Genomic DNA, 20,341 nt, shown 5'->3' with positions numbered 1-20,341 from the left:
TAATATTATTCCCTAAAACGCTTTACTATTTCTTTTTGATGACAGTCAACTCCCGTACACAACCATCTACAAGACCATGTACTCCACCTACAAGGATATCCTGGCTAAATATCGAGGCATGGTGTACAACGGAGACACGGACATGGCCTGCAACTTCCTGGGTGACGAGTGGTTCGTTGAATCTCTCAACCTGAAGAAGAAGTCTGATAGATCACCTTGGATGTTGGGAGATCAGATCGCAGGATTCGTGAAGGAGTTTGAAGGACTATCATTGGTAACCATCAAAGGGGCAGGTCACATGGTGCCGCAGGAAAGACCAGCACAAGCTTTAAAAATGTTTACCTATTTCCTCCAGAATAAACCGTTGTGAGGCAAGATCAAGCAATACATTTCCAAAGATAGAAAAAAATTCAGTTAAAGAGGAGCTGCAATTAGAATTCAGCAAATATTCTACTATTTTTTAATTTTGGTTCAGATGAAATATTAACCTGTGTGATTCATCTCTTTGAATGATTAAATGTTAGTTTTAAACACTGGAATTTGAAGTAGAAATTTCAACCTTTTATTAGAATAATTGTGGTACACCAAACTGTTTTTAAACTGCATATGATATCATGGTTTGCTGGCCTTTACTTTGTCTTTGTCTTGATACATACACTTTTGATGTTTTCCAGAATATTTTTCACAAAACCCTCACAACAGGGTTTTCAACATTGCATTGACATGTGTGTGAAATTCGAATTTCATGCTTCAATGATTTGAGAGTGTACATGTTTTGATGATGGTCTTGTGAAGTGTGCCGTAGGAGGGCTCAAAATATCATCGTCATGAAGGAGGTTCATGGTGATGACTCTGCACCTACCTTGAGAAGAAAATTATTTTTAAAAGTTTGAATGCATCAGACAAGATTTTGGTAAGTTTGTAAGCAAGAATTTTATTTGGTTGGTCCTTTTCAGGCCCAACAATTGCCTGAGAAAGATACATGGTGTACCTTGAAACCTACTAGACTATTCTTCTTCACCATGGAAACCTTCAGAAATTACACAGCTGTAGGTTTGCGAAACTTTGTGCATTTTAATACTGTCTGATATTAGGCTACTTTCAAATAATTTATGAAATATTGCTTGCAAAGTTCTTGAAACTGTCACCTTTACCAGATGAACAGCCAATGGGTAATGGGTATCTAATCATTCAGTATTTTAAAATTTGCAATATCTATGAAGTATATTGCAAGCAAAAATGAATAACTTCTCATTGTAGTTTGGCTAAGAAACAAACAATATTTGCAATGATAAATCTTACATATATTCACGTGTATGAAAAAAGTTTATTGTCTTGTAGCAACTTTTAATGGGTTGTGTAATAATGACAGAGCTTTCAACAAGCTATGTTCTCATTCCGTCAAAGTTTGTATGTGCCAATCATATTTCATTGTATGTTGCAACCTGTGATGAATTCTGAGCATTTTTTTAAGTAGATGGGAAATTTTTACTAACACCTATATGTGATACTTGCTTGTTTGAATCATGAGCAGTATATAGTTTTATAACTGCAATAGATATCATTGGACAAGATATACACCAAATTTTATCTCTATATATACTACTTACATTTGTATAGCAACCATCTGTCCATCCATAAACCATGCTTCAACCAAATTAAAGTAGATCCGGGTCCTGTAACACAAAGGTTATCGCTTAATCGCATGGTCGGTTTTCATGATTGACTGTACATTATAGTCAATGGAATCAATCATAGAAAAGTGTTCTACGATCATTGCTAAGCTTTGTGTTGCAGGGCCCAGTGTTACATGTTTATTTTCTATCTTCTTTTCAAATGTTTGTTTTCTGCCTGGCCCGAGAGAGTATTTTGATTAGGATTAGAAATTGAGTGTAGTGCCATTACTTAGATATTAAGCTACCTTGAAATTATTTTTGATGTATATTATAATTGTTTGTAGAGTTTCAAGATTTTCACTACCTCTCTGTACCTTTCCCAATTGTAATAGACCCAGAAAATACAATTATGCATAAAGGTACTGTTTTTTTTTATGGTTAATGAAAGCTGCAATTTAGACATGAATTACCATCAGGTGATCAGGATTTTTCAAAAGGGGGCACATTTTCCAGAAAAAAAATTTGACAAGCAAAAAAGAAGGTTTTCAGCCAAAAATTAAGGGGATTTCGTCCACGAAACAATTTGACAACCCCCCCCCCCCCAAAAAGTCTACACTTTTGAAAGAGAGGGGCACACTTCTGTTTTATTGGCATTTTCACATTACAGATTTTATTTGTGCCTCTCAAAAGTGGGGGGGGGGGGCATGGACCATCTGTGACCCCCCTGGATCCGTCAGTGAATACTGTCTATATTTAGGACATCTTATTACAATCTTTTATCCTGATTTAAAGGATAAATATCTTACAACACAGAAACATTTTGGGTTGGATATCAACTCTTAATTGGTCATGAGTCAGGGATTTAAATCCCCTTATGGTTTTCTAGATTGTTTGGGTCTGGTGGTGAGTCCTTTAAATTGGAATCTTATTATTTTTCCCATTTTCCAAGGATTTACCCCTGATGAATGAATTCTGTTGAAGTGCTTACACACTCTAATGGAGGCAGTTGTAAAACAATATGAATGTATTCTATGTTCATCCTTTTTCATAGTTTACCCCTTATCATAAAGTGGAAGTAGCCATGTTTTTTTTTATTGTTTTGGGGGTGGGGCATAAAATAAAAGAGATAAATCATTGTAGTTGATTTTCCTTTTCTCAAATGTTTATTGATGAAATGGATAAGTAGAGGCTGTAGATAGTTGAAATTAATTTCATACTAGTACATGTGAAAGTGGAATATTGTTTGTAAGTTATTCACCCATATAAGTTATAACCTCAGAATGAAATGAACGATCAATTATAAAACCCAGATTTTATTGGATGTAATTTGACTCATTGTTGTGTGTTCAATAAAATGCTGCATTGTGTTATGTATGTCATAATTACCAAACACGTAAGATTTCTTAGATGAATATTGTTAAAAAGTATTAATTATATGAAATTTCAAATATAAATCATGACAAATTGTGACTTGCCCTTTTACAGTGACGTTTCTAAAGAAATAATGTTATAAAGTTACCAAATTATTATTACTTACTGATGCTCATCAACAGATTTGATTAAACCACTATATATTATGCATACCTTATAATACATACTTGTATTTAAATAAATCTACCAGCAACCTGTCCATGAATTGGCCATAATATTATATGTTAATATTTTACAAACTAAATAACTCATTTATTTGGCATCCTTGAAGTTTATTGATGTAATGAAAGAATTTAAATAAAGTTTAAAGTGTAAGAGGATTATCATGTGTGTCTTCATTTTACATTATAATTTGTTTGCCATCAAATGAAATAAACCATACAAGAGATAAATATCTTCTGAATGGGAATCTCTTTAAATACAAGGGCCATTTCATATTTTTTTTAGCCAAATCGCTCTTAACACCTGTATATTGTTTTGCATTTTTCAAACTTCCAGATGATATACAAGATGATTAAGACTCCGGTTTCGTGAATGCTGTCATTGCTGACAAGTTGTCATTATTTAGGAAGGGGAGGGGATATCTGTGTGTGTTGTGGGAGCATGTTTGAGGGCGTTAGTGTGGCTATATCTGTGTGAGGTGTTGGTGTAACTGTGTAAGGTGTGGGAGCACATGTGTGAGGGCATTAGTGTTGATGTAACCATGTGAGGTGCGGGAGTTAGCATGGGTGTGGGAGCACATGTATGAGGGCATTAGTGTTTGTGTATCTGTGTGCGGTGCAGGAGTTTGTGTGGGTGTGGGAGCATATGTGTGAGGGTGTTAGGTTGATTTAACTGTAAGGTGTGGGAGTTAGTGTGGGTGTGCAGAACATATGTGTGAGGGTGTAAGTGTTGGTGTATCTGTGTGAGGTGTGGGAGTTAGTGTGGGTGTGGGAGTATATGTGTGAGGGTGTTAGGTTGATTTAACTGTAAGGTGTGGGAGTTAGTGTAGGTGTGAGAGCATATGTGTGAGGGCCTTAGTGTTTGTGTATCTGTGTGAGGTGTGGGAGTTTGTGTGGGTGTGGGAGTATATGTGTGAGGGTGTTAGGTTGATTTAACTGTAAGGTGTGGGAGTTAGTGTGGGTGTGAGAGCATATGTGTGAGGGCCTTAGTGTTGGTGTATCTGTGTGAAGTGTGGGAGTTAGTGTGGGTGTGGGAGCAAATGAGGGCATTAGTCTGGGTGTATCCAGAGTGGGCGTGCAAGCATGTGTGTGAGTGGGTGGGTATATCTGTGTGAGGTACGTCAGTCTGTGTTTGCTTTGTGTGAGTGTGTGTCTGTATGTAGATGCGTGTTTGTGAGGCTTGGGAGCTTATGTGTGGGGATGTTAGGGGGGGGGGGTGTTTCTGTGTGAGGTACGTCAGTCTGCGTTTGCTTTGTGTGTATGTCTGTGTTTGCTTTGTGTGTATGAGGTTGTGTAGATGAGTGCATGTTTGTGAGGCTTTGGAGCTTATGTGTGGGGATGTTAGGGGGAGGTGTTTCTGTGTGAGGTACGTCAGTCTGTGTTTGCTTTGTGTGTATGTGTGTGTTTAGAGGCGTGTTTGTGAGGCGTGGGAGCTTATATGTGGGGATGTTAGGTGGGAGGTGTTTCTGTGTGAGGTGTGGGTGCTTTGTGTGTGTGAGGGTATTAGGGTCAGTTTGTCGGAGTGAGTTCGTTTGTGCAGGTGAGTCTGTTTCAGGTGTGGGAGCATATGTATAAGTTTGTTTGTGTGTTGGGGACAGAATAAAGAGACGTGAGTTGAGTACAAAACACACATTCATATTGTTCATATCAGTTTTAATATGTATCTTCCCATCCAATTATAATAATAACAATATAGCATAATATACAAACCAAATGACATTCATGTGATATAGGTTTGAATACAAAATCTTCGTATAAAATCAAAAGGCATTCACGCTGAAGTCTTGCATTTTAATAGGCTCGTCAATTGAATACAAAGATATATGCACTTGTCAAATATGATATTTCTCTAAAGTTTTTTTTCTACTAATATGACATATCTATACAAGGCCTAGCTGCGTTATTTTATACAAAACAACATCTTTATACAAACAAATCTTGTGATTCTAGAAAGAAAGACGATTGTGTAAGTCATCAGGTAATTTGCAATTGCTATAGGCTAGCAGAATCTCTCGTTTACTATTCAAATTTCAGTTATTGTATTAAATAAGCCTTCCGCGTAACTTGTCGTCGCCAGTCCTCTGTGACAAAGCCTTATTGACGTACGCAAGCAGTTTTCTATTCTATGTTACATCTTGAAAATATATCCATACATTTTAGAAATGCATCTTAAAATTATATTGACTCTTAAACCCACATAACTTTCTTTTTACATCCAAACGACTGTCCAACAATGTAACCATGATCTTTGTGTAACAAATTACAATCAGATGATCATTTTTTATGAATATAATGATATTTTCGTGATGTTCGACAAAAAAATCAAGTACATACTGCAGTACTGTCTTTAAATGTATCTTTTTCATTCATTCCTGGGCCCCGTCTTACAAAGAATTGCGATTAATCCCTTCAATCACAACTATGGCAGCAACGTCAACATAAAAAATGCATGATTTGTTCAAAATGTTTTTCTAGATATGATGTATAATCATACATTCATCGTCCATTTGAAGATTTAGTGTGATTCGCTTTGTTACTAAGGAGATTGTGCAAATTTCCTGTAGAAAAAATCATGGTCTGGATGGATTTCCATAGAGTTGAGATTGACTGAATCAATCGTAACTCTTTGTAAGACGGGACCCTGGTGTGCTTGTGCATACTGCCATTACGTTCTCTCCAAACGCCTGCTTTTAACAAAATTTAAAAAGTCAGTCGATCCTCATCACGATATGATTAAAATAATATTATAATATAATGATTTCCTTCTAAAATAAGCTGATATGTCTTGAACCAATTTTAAATGTATACAATCGGGCTCATTAAATTTGGTAACTGCTTCAACAAAATTTTAGACGAATTCTTCATTCCTTGCATTCTGTCTTCTCGATCACTGATAGTGGGCTACACCAAACCATCAGTTCATTTGACGATGAGACTCGGAAGATATTTTTTAAATAATAGCATTAAAATCGAGCAATTATTACATTTTTAAAATGTGTTTTAAAATGTTTTATTTTTGGGTTAAGAATCTTTGTTATAATAATATCAAGCATCCGATAACCGTTCGTTATCATCTGGCAATCCTAGGTTTATTGATTCTTCGGCACTGTTTACAAATGTAACGCTTGTTACTTCGGTAGCAGGACTTTCTGCTACTGTTACTGAGTTCACCGGTGAGGGCGCCGCGGGAGGCTGCTGAGACTGTCCTTCTATGGGTGCTCGGGGTGTATATGGAGGTGGTGCAGAGGACAGCTCGTGGTCATTCCCTAACTGATTTGTAGACGGTGATGTAATTGTCTCTACTGGTGGCATGACTACCGATTGGTTTGATGGTATTGGAGGTTGTTGATGTAGAGGATGAGGATTGTTACTTGTTGGCTGAGGTGGAGGATAAGGCAGACTACTGGCGGGTTGAGCTGAAGGGAGGTTAGGCCTACTATCTGGCTTTGGAAGAGCACCTGTATTGACAGAAGGTATACTTTGGGGAAGAGTTGGACCAGCTTGATTTACACAATTGCTGGCGACAGTTTCGTCGCTGTTAACTGGTACTGCAGAACCTTCTGGTGTAGAAGTTGACATGATAGTTTCATAAGCGGGGGGTAGGTCTGTAGGAGAGAAGGGTGGTGGTGCAGATCCCGGGTACGCAAAGGGGAAACCAGGAGGAGTGAATATTTCATCTTGGTTGTCACTAATCGTGTACGCGTTGTTGAAGTGTGCGTTAAAATGCTCTTCTGGATCGGTTGGTCTTGTCGCAGTCGTCTGTGATCTCCTTCTCTGGCGTTGAATTCGTGAACGGCGCCGTCGTTGATGTCTTTTGTTGGACGCTGCCTCGCAACAAATGTATTTAACACAGCAGAACAGAATGGATGCTGCGAAGAGTGATGCGAGGATTATCCCAGTGATTTCTGCTGCATCGAATTCACCTGCAATTGACAATAAAATCTGAAAGTTAATCACACCTACCCGCACCCCTAGTGGAAGATCAGTGAGCTTTAAACCTACTCTGCTTTTGGAGACTAACAATGATTGAATTTAAGCAAAATCGATGAACAAACCTCAAATTATTCATGATAAAACACAAAGTTTGGTAAATAAACGTCTACACAATACATGTATTATCCTTATTAAATTGTATCTATAACAACTCAAACCCTGAATTGAAAACACTTACCCCTTTCATCACAGTAAACACCTGCGTCTTCACCATGACTACAATCATGTGCTCCCCAACCACCACTGGTGATGCAGTACTCGAGGCGTTCCTCCGAACCTATGCATGCCAAATTATCCAGCCATATCCTACCCTGGCCTGGTCCAAAGTAGCTTTTGTAGTAGGCTTTGGGCTGACTGTCTGAGTACCCTAGCTGACGACATACAACCTTTATATGAGAGTGAATACATGAGAAGGTCTGATTAGCTGATGAAGACTTGCCCTTTTTACCCCCTCTCATGCATCTTTCATTGCAACAGATACATACTGCCCGGTAACTGGTGAGGAAAGTAACCTACACGTTTGATTGTTTTCGCCTACCTTCACTAATTACTTAATTAGAGAACACTTAATTTGCAGGGGAGCGCTTCATGAATGGACCAGTCGGATCTTTTATCCTGCAAGTCCCATTTTATCCTGACAGTTACCATATCAACATTACTTCTCAGCTAATCAAAATGTAGGAAAGTTGACAGATCTGACAACTTGTCGGATGAAAATGTTGATGAAACACTACCCTTAATGTATAATGATGTAATTCAACTTGCTTTAAGTCATGTTCCAGAAATATTGGGAATATGCAATATACTAAAAACATCAACCGTATTGCTCTAGCACTGTGCCATATGATTTCAACTTGAACATGTTGAAGACACGTATAAAAAAGGATTGAAAAGAGAAATAGTCGTGTTGAAGAGTTTCGATAGATTCAAATCGATCTTTTTTTCTTTTTTTAACAAGTGCACACCTAGTTAGCAATAATGCATATAGCATTTCCATTTATTTGAAAGCAGGATAAAAGATTTCCATTTATTTGAAAGCAGGATAAAAGATTAAATGCCTTGCTCATGGGCATAGGTGCCACGGCCGGGGATCGAACCTCGTACTTTCCATGTATAGCCAGGCGCCTTAGACCACTCGGCCACGGCACCTCCACTACGACCTTAAACTGATATTACGATCTTAAACTGATCTTAAACTGATATCGATCGAAACTGTGTAATCGAAATGTAGGTACTGATAGGATTAGCCAAGATCTTAGATGGTTAAAAAGAGGACTGATTCCTGCGCCATCCATCTGAAATATGGCCATCAAGGTAATGCCGAATACAGACATTTTAAGAATTTAGCAGATGATACAACCGCAAATACAACATTCTGCATTACAGTGTCTTCAATCTACTTGCCATAATCATGATAATAATCCATTTTTAAGATTGTGGGCTTAAACGGGAACTCGAGAAAATAGGACAGTTGGTCACATAATCGCGCAGTATTGTTCTCAAGAAATCAACCCGGGGGGCCACTTCCATTCACGAGTGGATACCATGCGCGACCAAGGGGTCTCGAAAAGCACCCTAAACACGTAATATCCATATTCTGAAAATGAACCCCTTAACAAGTATTGGCGTGTGAAACCCTACCCTTAACAAGTATTGGAAACAAAACGATACTCTTGGCAAATATTCCCTGAAATGAACCCCTAAACAAGTACAGGAATGTTTTATTGTTACGGTTCCTTCGGTCGTCGGCTTTACCTTATTTGGTTTAGTACGACCCCACTTCTACACCTCGCGCAAATCGGACTCTAAACACGAAGTGTTGGGGCAAAAATGATCCTTTATAAAACATTTTAATTTTGTTTTATCATCCCCGCAAATTAGACCCTAAACACGTAATTTTCCTAGCGAAATAGATACCCTTTTTTCATTATTTTTGTGTTTTTGACACCCTTATCACGTTACGTACGTAACGTGCCCTATCGTGAAAAAGACATCCTTTTTACGTGTTTTTTTGGTCGCGCATGGTATCCACTCGTCAATGTAAGTGGCCCCTCCGGGGAAATCAAAGCTTGTCCAAACTTCTGTGGATCTTAACACTCTAAAAAAGGTTTACCCAATATTAGGAAAAATCGGAACATGCATGTTTGGTTGGGTAAAAAGAAACCAAACATTTTGTAAATTTTACGCAATTATGCGTAAAAAATTCCCAGCAAACATTCATGTTCCCTTTCTACCCAATATTGGGTAAAATTTTACTCCGTGTTTTTAGAGTGAAGAAAAGTAATTGACCAAGATTCCGAAGTCCTGTATGTAACTTTCGCAGACTTTTCGCGCATAAAATGCGACTTTTTTTCCCCTATTTATTTTCCTACCATATTTGATTGCATTCGCTTGAGTCTTCGCAAAACGTCCTCGTACCTGCGAAAAAACAAGATTCACTCATTTGAAGTAAAAATGTCTTACCTTTGCGTCATAGTAATCCCAGTAATCGTCACAAACGGTACCCCATTCCCCATTATGATAGATCTCTACTCGCCCTCTGTTTGGATACCCAGAACCAGCCAATCGCAATTCTCCGTCCTCATAGTAGTCTAGCAATGATAAACAATCGTGACAATAAAGAGTAATAACCGAATTATGATGACTTGTGCTTATATTACCCGTTAATATGTTTGTTGATTTATTCATTTATCTATCTTACTATTTATCTATCTTACTATTTATCTATCTATCTATCTAACTATTTGTCTGACTATCTATCTAGAAAATATAGTATCTAGAGGAGAGGTCTTGGTCGCGTGACTCTTTAATCCCAATGTCTTTTATTAAGACCCTGAGGTCATCTTGCCATCAAAGTCTTTCAAAGTACCCTTGCACCACAGTCCCTGCGTTTGATGTTTGCAGCGGAAACAAGTAAAAATGGCAAAATCTGTGATATCAACAGGGATGTCTCCTTCTCTTTATCATATCTAACAGTACTTCTGACTGAGAGTGTGTTGAGATGGTAGTCTGATGTTGTGAAACTTGAACTTTAATTCTCACCCCTTGTGCAAAGAGCCCCAGCTTTGTCGAACCTTGTGCAGTTCCTCCAGCCTCCATGCTGACACTCTTGCAGGGTGGACTCGTATCCATCGCACTCGACGTTGTTGAGGACGAAAGGCGCATCATCCCCCGTTCCGTACGACGAATTAACGAGGGCATACTCGCTGGTACGTTGGTCCAGTTGATTACAGGCGACCTGTGCGTCGACGTCATCCCAGCCGTCGTCGCACACGTAACCCCACGTGTTATCATCGTCGTCCAGGACTTGGACATTGCCCTCGTAACGATCGGGACCGCCCATTAAGCGAACGGTGGCTAAATGTTAAGCAGACCAAAAAAGAGAGAAAATTTCAGTTTATGGTATTAGTCGATGATTGTATTGTATTTGTATTGTATTTTATTTATTTAATCACGGTTAAAAAGCCTGCTTTCAGCTAGAAGCTGCTTTTCAGCAAGGCCGTGGACTGATTGACAGTTGAAGGTATATTTCAACTATATATATTCATTGTTTTGTATGTTAAGACTATATACTATATTCTAGATACGTTATTCATTCAACATAAAATTGGTGACAAAATGTCTGGTGTAGTCGGTACTGGGGTGTATGTAATCACTCTATTATTCTAAATTCAATCATCACAAATAGTTACCGATACATGCATTCAATCGTTTTCATTATGGTTTCTTTATCAGAATATCTGGGTATTTTGTATTCGAGTTTTTTTTTGATGGATAGTGAGTAGTTAACGAAGGTTCAAAAAAAGTTCAAATAATATGAAGTGAGTTGTTTCTGAATCTGTAAATAATATACTTCACAAGAATGTTACATAATAGACCGTTCCGTCGTTGGTCCATGACACAAAATTACACGGATATTTCAAAATATAGAGCAATCGTTTGTGCAAATTAGCTTGGGCACTCAAAGTAACAGAGGTGCACCGGGATATACCCCTTTAACATTTTCAAAAGACATGCGTATACCTCCATCTGGTCGACGGATGAAATGTGACTGCAGCATAAGAGATCGACCTACCTGTCGAACATTCCACTGAAGCATCCTCAAGATGAACGCAATTATGAGTGCCCCACCCTGCGTTAGGGCAGTCCTGTATCCTTTCCTCGTTCCCTGTGCATCTTACATTATCAGCCCGTATCAGGCCTTCGCCCGGACCAAAGTAGGCCCTTGGCAGAGCCCGGATTGCCCCAGTGAACCCAAGTTGCCGACACACCACGTCAGCGTCGAGTATGTCCCATTCGTCATCACATATGGTACCCCAATCACCGTCGTAGTAGATCTCGACGCGTCCCTTGTTGGTTGCGACGTCGAACTCATTCACCAAACGTACAGTGCCTGGAAGGGTATAAGAGATCGTTTGAATATTATTGTTCAATTACAAAATTCAGTACAATGCATTTCATTTTGTTTAGGAACCTTCATTCTTTGTAACAATAAATGATCGAAACGGAAAATCTATATTTTCATCAATTTAATAATTATCTTAAAATCTATTCAATTTTGACTTTAATCACTCATATTTACGATTTGTTTTAATATTTCATTTCATTTTATTTTATTGTTTTCTTCTGCATTCATTATCATTCGTATAATACATTTTCCATAACAAATATGACAAAGATGATATATTAAAGGAACATATGTAACAAATTAGATATATTAAAGGACAAGCGTCCACCCCCAAAAAAGTTGTTTTGAATAAAAAGAGAAAAATCCAACAAGCATAACACTGAAAATTTCTTGAAAATCGGATGTAAAATAAGAAAATTATGAAATTCTAAAGTTTCGCTTAATTTCACAAAATAGTTATACGCACATCCCGGTCGATATACAAACGAGGCCGAGGGAACTGGGGGCGTTTCATCAATATTTTCGTCCGACAAGTTGTCAGATCTGACAACTTTCCTGGATTCTGATTGGTTGAGAAGCACTGTTACTATAGTAACTGTCGGATAAAACAGGACTTGTCGGATAAAACGTCTGACAAGTCCTTTTGTGAAACGCTCTGATGACATCGTCCTCTCACTCTTTATTTTGTATTTTACTACATGAAATATGAAATGTTTTTATTTTCTCCTCACTGTCGCGTGAAACTTGGTTTAATTTCTCCCTGAACATGTAAAATTTTATGGTTCAGTCAAGTTGGTCCTTATTTTCAAATCTGTAAAAATTTAAATATTGTATAATTCAAACAATAAAAGAAAAGAAATTGTGAGTGAGTGGCATCATCCATTCTCTCATTTGCATGTGATTAATTTGTGCATATGAATATTTTGTGAAAAAAACATTGATCGATTGTATAGACATGATAGAGAAACACCAAAATATTTCAACTGTCGGTATTCAAAGAGTGTACATAAAAACCACAACTACAGGCTCCTTACTTATGTATTCGGACTCTGATCAAATTATCTGAAAACCTTATCTGATTTACATAACTCCTCATTATGTATATATATATATATATGTATATCTTATCATTAAAAAAATGTGTCAATTAGATTATATTCAACAGAGTAATGTATACCTAATATGTGACATTGACGTCATTGAGAGAGACAAAAGTTAGAGGAGTGCAGTGTATTCAATGATAGATTATTAATCATTATCATCTTTTTCATTTGGATCGTATCTCTTAACCAATTAGCTTGGGGAGTCTATTAATTCAATAAAACTTTGAATTCAACAATAACTTATTGTGATCAAATTAAATTGAAATAGTTGGGTTGGGTGGACATTTTAACCATTTCGAACAATGAATGATGACTGAATATGATCCGTTAAATAAGAAAGCTTTTATTTTTTATCACCAGGTCTATGAAGGCGATTTAATCCCAGTGTTTGCTTTTTGTAAAAGCATTTTTGGGGGGAGGGGGCAAAATTCTCCATTTAATTTCCATCATTCACTGTAAGAAAATGGGTCAAAATTTGCACATTAAAAAGTTACACTATATAACACCATATTTAAACATGCTACATCGCACCTATTGTTTTTTTTTTAAGTTTCAACTTTAAAGGTGCATTAATTTGCGAAAGGAGGTACAAAATCGCACCTGTAAAGTTGCCCACTGTGCAGTGTGACATTCTTCTCCACCTGTATTCTAAGAGTGGTCAGGAAGAGTCTCCTTCCCCCATCCCCGTTGTTCGCCTCGTGATTTTCGCCAATTCTGATGTTTATCTAATGAATCTTATGTTTGACTCTAGATTTATTTTATGGGCGTACAGTCCAGTTCATTCGGTTATGCTATATTTGGAATGTATTTGTATTAACTCTAGAACGGAAATAAATCTAGATACAAATGATGTTGAATAATAAAACACACAAAAAAAAACATGCTGTGTAGACATAAGTAAAAAAGAGCTCTGAACAAGCGCAGTTGAATATATCCATATAAAAGCTGCGCTTTATACAAATTAATGTTTATTAGCATTAATATTATTCAACTACTTCTTCCATTATAACTGCAAAGAAATTAGGGAGATCATCTTCCCTCGGCAATAACCGATAGCAGTCATTGGACTACAAAGCTCGTGTCCAGATATTCTTATGGAAATTTGCATTATTAGAAATTTTTAATCTAAATATCAATAGTAATTATTATTATCAGTCACATCCTCTTGAGATTGAGGAAGGAGTAGACGTTCCGTGAGGATTCCAATTGGTGATGCAAACCTGTACTTTTTAAAATTATGTACCGGGTTGTATTTGTAATGAAAAGAGAATAACCGAAGAGCAAAACTACTGAAAATTTCAATTAAAGTTTCGCTTATTTCTACAAAACAGTTATCTGCACATCCTGGTCTGTATGCGAATGGGGGAACTGATGACATCACTCACTCACTATTTCTTTTGTATTTTATTATCTGAAATATGACAAATTCTATTTTTACCCTCGTTTTCCTGTAAAACAACGTTTTATTCAACCCCTGAACATGTGTATTTACCATTGTTTCAACACTCTATGGTTCAGTCAAGCTGGTCATTACTGCCGAATCTGTAAAAATTGAAATATTCTATAATTCAAACAATAAAAAAATAGTGAGTGCGGGACATCATCGACTCTCATTTACATGTCACTTAATTGTGCATACTGCTGTTTTATGAAAAATAAGGAAAATGAAAAAAAAATTAAAATCCGATTTTAATGAAATTTTTAGCATTATGCTTGTTTGATTTTTCTCTTTTGGTTCGAATTAACATTTTTCTGGGGTGGACTTGATCTGTAAGATCTTTTGTTGACTTCGTTTGCATTAATATTTGTTGTTACTTATATATATTATATATCCAAAGGAACTGTTGCTGGTTGCTGGGCTCGTCATGAGCGTCTCTGGACGATGTGTGCGCTCGATAAGATACCACAGTTATTATTATTATTACTATTATTGTTATTATTATTATTATTATTATTATCATTATTATTATTATCATCATTATTATAATTATTGTTATTATTATTATTATTATCATTATTATTATAATTATCATTATCATCATTATTATCATTATTATTATCATTATTATTATTATTATTGTTATTGTTATTATTATTATTATTAATATTATTATTATTATTATTGTTATTATTATCATTATTATTATTATCATCATTATTATTATCATTGTTATTATTATTATTATCATTATTATTATAATCATCATTATCATCATTATTATCATTATTATTATCATTATTTATTATTATTATTACCATTATTATTATTGTTATTATCATTATCATTACTATTATCATTATTATTATTGTTATTATTATCATTATTATTAATATTATTATAAATGGGATACAATTTTCCAGGAGAGCGGGTGTAGAACCGGAATGGAGAACGCTAAAGAGTACTGTTGATAAACCTTACAAAATATCTGGAAGGGTAGAGTACAGTTCAATCCCATGATAATTACATTCACCAATTGGTGAGTGGTACTAGCTGCAACAGTCCGGTTAATCTGTTAATCGTTAATCCATTAGTAAAGATACGATTCTTCGTGTTGATATTACACAAGAGATATAAATCACCCGCCCGCCTGACAAAAATATTAGGAACGGTAATTACACACATACGCAGTGTCATAATTAACATATTGATGTGAGTGTGAATAGACTTCAAGTCCGTGTATATGAATATATATATATATAAAGCATTTATTTTCATTCTTTGGAAGAGAGGGTTGGCAAAATTAATTGAGACGCTTGAATTTTGGTAAGGGAGCGAAGTGAACGAACGGTGTTTCCCCCTTGATTTGCAACAATTGTTTTCCACCTATAGCCAATCTTACCAACCAATCATGTACGTCTGCCGTTTCTATTAAAAGGAGCATAACTAATAACCATCAATTTGTTCATTAGAAATTATGATACAACTGTCCTTATGAGGAAAAGCGCCATTTACTACTAAATAAAAGCAAAAACTGAAAGACCTCGAGTACATAAGCATAAGCCCGTTAAAATTTTTATTTAAAAAGCAACCCATATAAAAGGGATGTGTTTTAAACTAAATCCACAGAAAAGGGAAGTGATACGAAAAATAATTTTACAAACATCGCCTACAACCATGGTGTAATGCGTCATAATCATAATTCCACAAAGATGATCTATCATTATCTCATCACCTAAAAAAAATATTTGAAAGCATTATTTAAGTATAACTCGTGACAAGTAAAACGCTTGAAACAATGAAGCCTTTTTTTGGGGGGGGGTTAGGCATGAAAGGCAGGAATCATGCATTTAGTTTCCCCTATTTCAATTAAACAGACTAGGTAACAGGAAATGTTTTTGAAGAAGAGAACCCCCAAACCGAAGAAAAGATAATGTCGATTTTTAATTTGTAGTCTTAAATTCCTTTAAAAGGGGCATGGTTTATAAGGTTTGTTTACTACATTCGATCAACAAAATATAAGTTTTTTGTCGAAAATCTGTAATCATGATATTTACCCATGTATATGGCGATATAATTTTTTTGGGGGTGGGGCAATTTTCACTTCCTTTGTTCCTATTGGGGCGGTTGCGATCAAGTAAATCTGCAAAAAAAAAAAGCTTCAGGAATTATTTATTCAGGACATTTTTTGTCATTTCAAATTCACACACACCCTTTTTGTTTGGATTATTTAGACTTATTTTTAGGAACGCGCATTGTGTCACAATTTCTTTTATATTCGTAACATTTATCACTTTATAGTGAGTCGGATCGGCATGTGTGTTATATTCCGATCAGATTCACAATTTTTGCTATACTGACATGTAACACCAGTGGCTGATCCAGGTTTATTTAATAGACAAATTAAAAAGTGTTAATAATTGCTTGGTAAAAAAAAATCAATCGTTAATGGCATATAAATTATAGGTTGTGAAATCTCTTCCCTACATCATAATTTTCCTAAATATATTGATGTCATTGCACTATTTCGAAATCGCATGTATCGTAATTTTTGTTTTAGTTTATTGCTAGAGAATTCGTCTTATGGTCTAAGACGCTTAATGACATTCTCTATGATATTTAAATTGAGGTTAGCGCAATACAAAACGTATATATCAAATTCCACCCCCCCCCCCAAAAAAAAGGTGTCAAAATCTTATTTCACAAGATTTAATAGACCTTCTAAAGCAGATGCTCTAAAAGATATAAATACTTATTCGTACTTGAGCGTACATATACAAATTATTTTGGTGTAAAAAATGGTCAAATGAATAAATGGTCGGGCAGGCGCGGGTCTATTGCCCCTTATGCACTCTTTTCTTTTATTTGCTTACTTGCCTATTTTGTCAACCTTGCTGATTAATCAGGCGCGGATCCAGGAGGGGGCCGAGCCGGCCCGGCCCCCCCTATTTTTTGACAACCTGCAGAAAAAAGTGTACTCTTTACCTTGATAGAAACTACGAAAAACAGAAAGAAAAGTAAGAAAGAGGTATTTTACCCATGATGTGTAATTTACAGCCTCGTAACGACCGGCCCGACCCCGAAAGGATACAACAAAAAAAAGTGAGGGGAAGAATTGAAAAATAGACTTTATATAATTTTTTTTCACTCGTGCTTCGCGCTCGCATTGCCTGTGTAATGAATCCCATTCAAGAGGGTTAAATGACACTAATATATAACCAATATATATATACAATATATCAAGTTCTGATATCAATTTGCACACATTTTTTTAGCTCGCACATCAAGCTTTCATTATTTTGTTTGATTTACACAAATTGTTAATGTGTATTTACTCATTTAACAGTTTTAGAATGATGGTAATGATAATTACACCGAATATGCCTTCTTGTTGTTCTTATTTCAGCAATGATCTCGTTATACTCTTTTAATCGTCTTATGTATAAGAACGAATGTATTACGTGCATGCCAGTATTTTGTATTAATTTTGTCTCTCCTTGATTATGTATATTTGTAATCTGTATGTTTGCATGTAAACAAAATGAATTTCCATTAAGTTGGACAATAAAACATTATATATAAAATGTTCAGCTCGCGCTGCGCGCTCGCATTGTTTGATTTGTGAGAAACCTATGCTCTTTGGAAATTCTTACCAAAATTTGTCAAAATGCTCCTTTATCATGTCAGTATATCAAAAAATTAAGCTCATGTTTCGTGCTCGCATTTAATTGTTTGAGACACACAGTTTGTTTATTTAAATAAAAACGCGCTTAGACTGTTCATTTTCTTCAGGTCGGAATATCAGAAATTTTGAACTCGCGCTTCGCACTCTCATTTTTTAATTGGTGATACTTGTATCCTCTTCATTAATCACTAAAAACAGTCCTAATTGAGTCACTTTTCACGTTACTATATGATAAAATTTCGGCTCGCGCTTCGCGCTCGCATTGTTTAGTCGGATACTTATCTTTGTTCATAATTATAAAAACTGCTCTGAATCTTCAGTTCTAAGGACATAAAATATAAAAGATTTTTAGCTCGCGCTTCGCGCTCGCATTATATATCAAGACCTGTGAGATACCTTTTATTTTTTCATAGCAATAAAAACTAACATATACTTAAGTCTTTAGTTAGGACTACCCCCTGAAAAACCAACAACAAAAAAAGCCAGATTGTAGCGGCCAATCGAGAAAAATGTTGATCAAAATATTTTTCGGCCCCCCCCCCTATTGGCGAAAGTTGGATCCGCCCCTGGATTTGAATATTTATGGGTGTGTTTTGCTTGTAAAAAATGGGCTAGAAAATGTTCCCCGCGAGTGTAGGTAATCCCCTTTTGGTAACTTGGAAGTGCCCCCTCTCAAATCCTGGACTTGCCTCTGGAAATGGGCCCGATAGAAGCAGTAGTCTGAATTGCATACTCCCAAATAAAGTATGTTTTGCTCTTTTCATTCATTTATTATTATGTTGGAATGATGTACCAACTTAGTCCAAGGTTGAAATACTAATTGCGTTTTACTTATAGGCTTGGGACTTGCTGATGCTTGGCAAACGTAAAATGTGACTAAATTACCAGCGTTTCAATCAGGGTTTTCAATGAGAAATTTACTCTGAAGAGGCAAAGGAGAATGGCGGAATATTCATTAATCACAAGAATATATCAGGCAAAAATTGACCCCAAAAATACTTTCATACATATTCTTTTGGCTGAATGACAGGCGTGCTAACTTGATTATGTCTAATTCCTTTTGATGGTCTTTGTTTTAGTAAAATGTCTCTTAAAGTTCTCACTGAGAAATAAGGTTATCACACATCACGACCATAATTTATAAAACAAATGAAAAAATTAATTAATTGTACAGAATTGATCCATAAAGCATAAACAATATTCATAAAGCAATTGATTTGATTGGAAAACTCGATTCAGAATAATTCTACTTATATTGTGCCTAATTTTTGTTATATCATTTATTTTGGTGCAGGACATTTTTACACACTTTACAGAAAAAAAACATGTCATCTGATATAAAAGACTTGAGAGCATCTGTCATGAGTCTATCAATCATTCACCTTTTCTATCGCTACATTGCTACCATTTTGTGCAATAGGCTCTTTTATTGCATTGTAGTATGCTTTTCTCCCCCTTTCCTTTTGAAACCTCCATCAAGTTTCAAGCTTAAGATGGCGGTCTCCCATATTTAAATTTACGATATTATATGTATTTTTTAAAGTTCATATACACGTTTCAACATTTTTTAAAGAGAAAATTTCCAAGTGTAATTTATATTTGACTTACAACCAGATTCAGTTATTTTAATATGCTTATTGTTACTTAATGTTGAAAATGATTATTCTTTTGTATATACCTTTGTTATTGAAAAAAGGAAATCAAATCAAATTGAATAATAACAAATATCTTTGTTTAGAAACGTGATTTCTAAATATATTATATACTCATGTATGCATTGCATGCCTCCTTTATGGACCGATGACATATTCATCAAATCCATTTATTTTTGTGAAGTGCAAATGTATTTTTACTTGTTTTTTTTTGGTCTGACTAAATTAAAGTTATGACAGTATAAGGATATGACCAAACCAATTCCAGTGTAATAGTGTGTTTTCCTCATTTTGTTCTTTTCTTTTGGGGTGACTTTTAGTTTCTGATCACAAAATTTGACTAATAATTAGAAGATTCGTCGTATTTACCAACCTTCTATTAATTATGTACGTGCTCATATGAGTCTCGTGGACAATCATATAGAACCATACCTGTGACGATTGTCAGATATTTGCCTCTAGAGCTGCAGTATAATTTCGTTTAAAACACACTTACCGTCTGCATCGATCAAGACTAAAGAAGAAGCTAGGAGAAAAACCAGTGCAGAACAATGAATAAGCAGGTTTCTCATCAAGTAGCGAGTCATTCTCAATATTCTTCCTCAGGAAAATAATAAACTCGTATAAAAATAAATCAAACGATGCTGGCCCGACCAAAAGAGTTCCCTATCGTGAATATTCCAATTTTCTAAGAATCCTTTGAAATTTCCTTAGTCTTCAATTTCGAACATATTAACATGCATATAATGAGTTGTCAAAATGATTGTTACTTAATTGTGGCAAAGAGAACTTTGTATGGAGTAAAACACCACTTGATATTATCTCAAATACTGGTGGTATGACAGTTCTGGTAT

The 20,341-nt window shown here is 35.7% G+C and overlaps 2 protein-coding genes across 2 annotated transcripts in view; one reads left to right on the top strand and one right to left on the bottom strand.

Annotated features, from left to right (window-relative positions):
* The window catches only part of LOC121407540 (lysosomal protective protein-like), a 12,779-nt gene extending 9,417 nt beyond the window's left edge, over positions 1–3,362 (top strand). The window contains exon 9 of the mRNA XM_041598673.1: positions 46–3,362. Within this exon, the coding sequence (XP_041454607.1) occupies positions 46–370 (325 nt within the window). The 3' untranslated portion in view covers positions 371–3,362. The remainder of the gene's footprint in view (positions 1–45) is intronic.
* Positions 2,720–20,341, bottom strand: LOC121407539 (scavenger receptor cysteine-rich domain superfamily protein-like). The gene is made up of 6 exons (XM_041598672.1): positions 19,984–20,341; positions 11,277–11,594; positions 10,244–10,558; positions 9,665–9,792; positions 7,380–7,587; positions 2,720–7,131 (listed from the first exon to the last, which is right to left on the bottom strand). The coding sequence occupies exons 1-6, from the start codon at positions 20,072–20,074 to the stop codon at positions 6,254–6,256; spliced, it is 1,938 nt and encodes a 645-aa protein (XP_041454606.1). The 5' UTR covers positions 20,075–20,341; the 3' UTR covers positions 2,720–6,253.

This window comes from Lytechinus variegatus, chromosome 2 (genome assembly GCF_018143015.1).
Source record: "Lytechinus variegatus isolate NC3 chromosome 2, Lvar_3.0, whole genome shotgun sequence".
Classification (NCBI taxonomy): domain Eukaryota; kingdom Metazoa; phylum Echinodermata; class Echinoidea; order Temnopleuroida; family Toxopneustidae; genus Lytechinus; species Lytechinus variegatus.
This window is presented reverse-complemented; position numbering and strand designations above follow the sequence as displayed.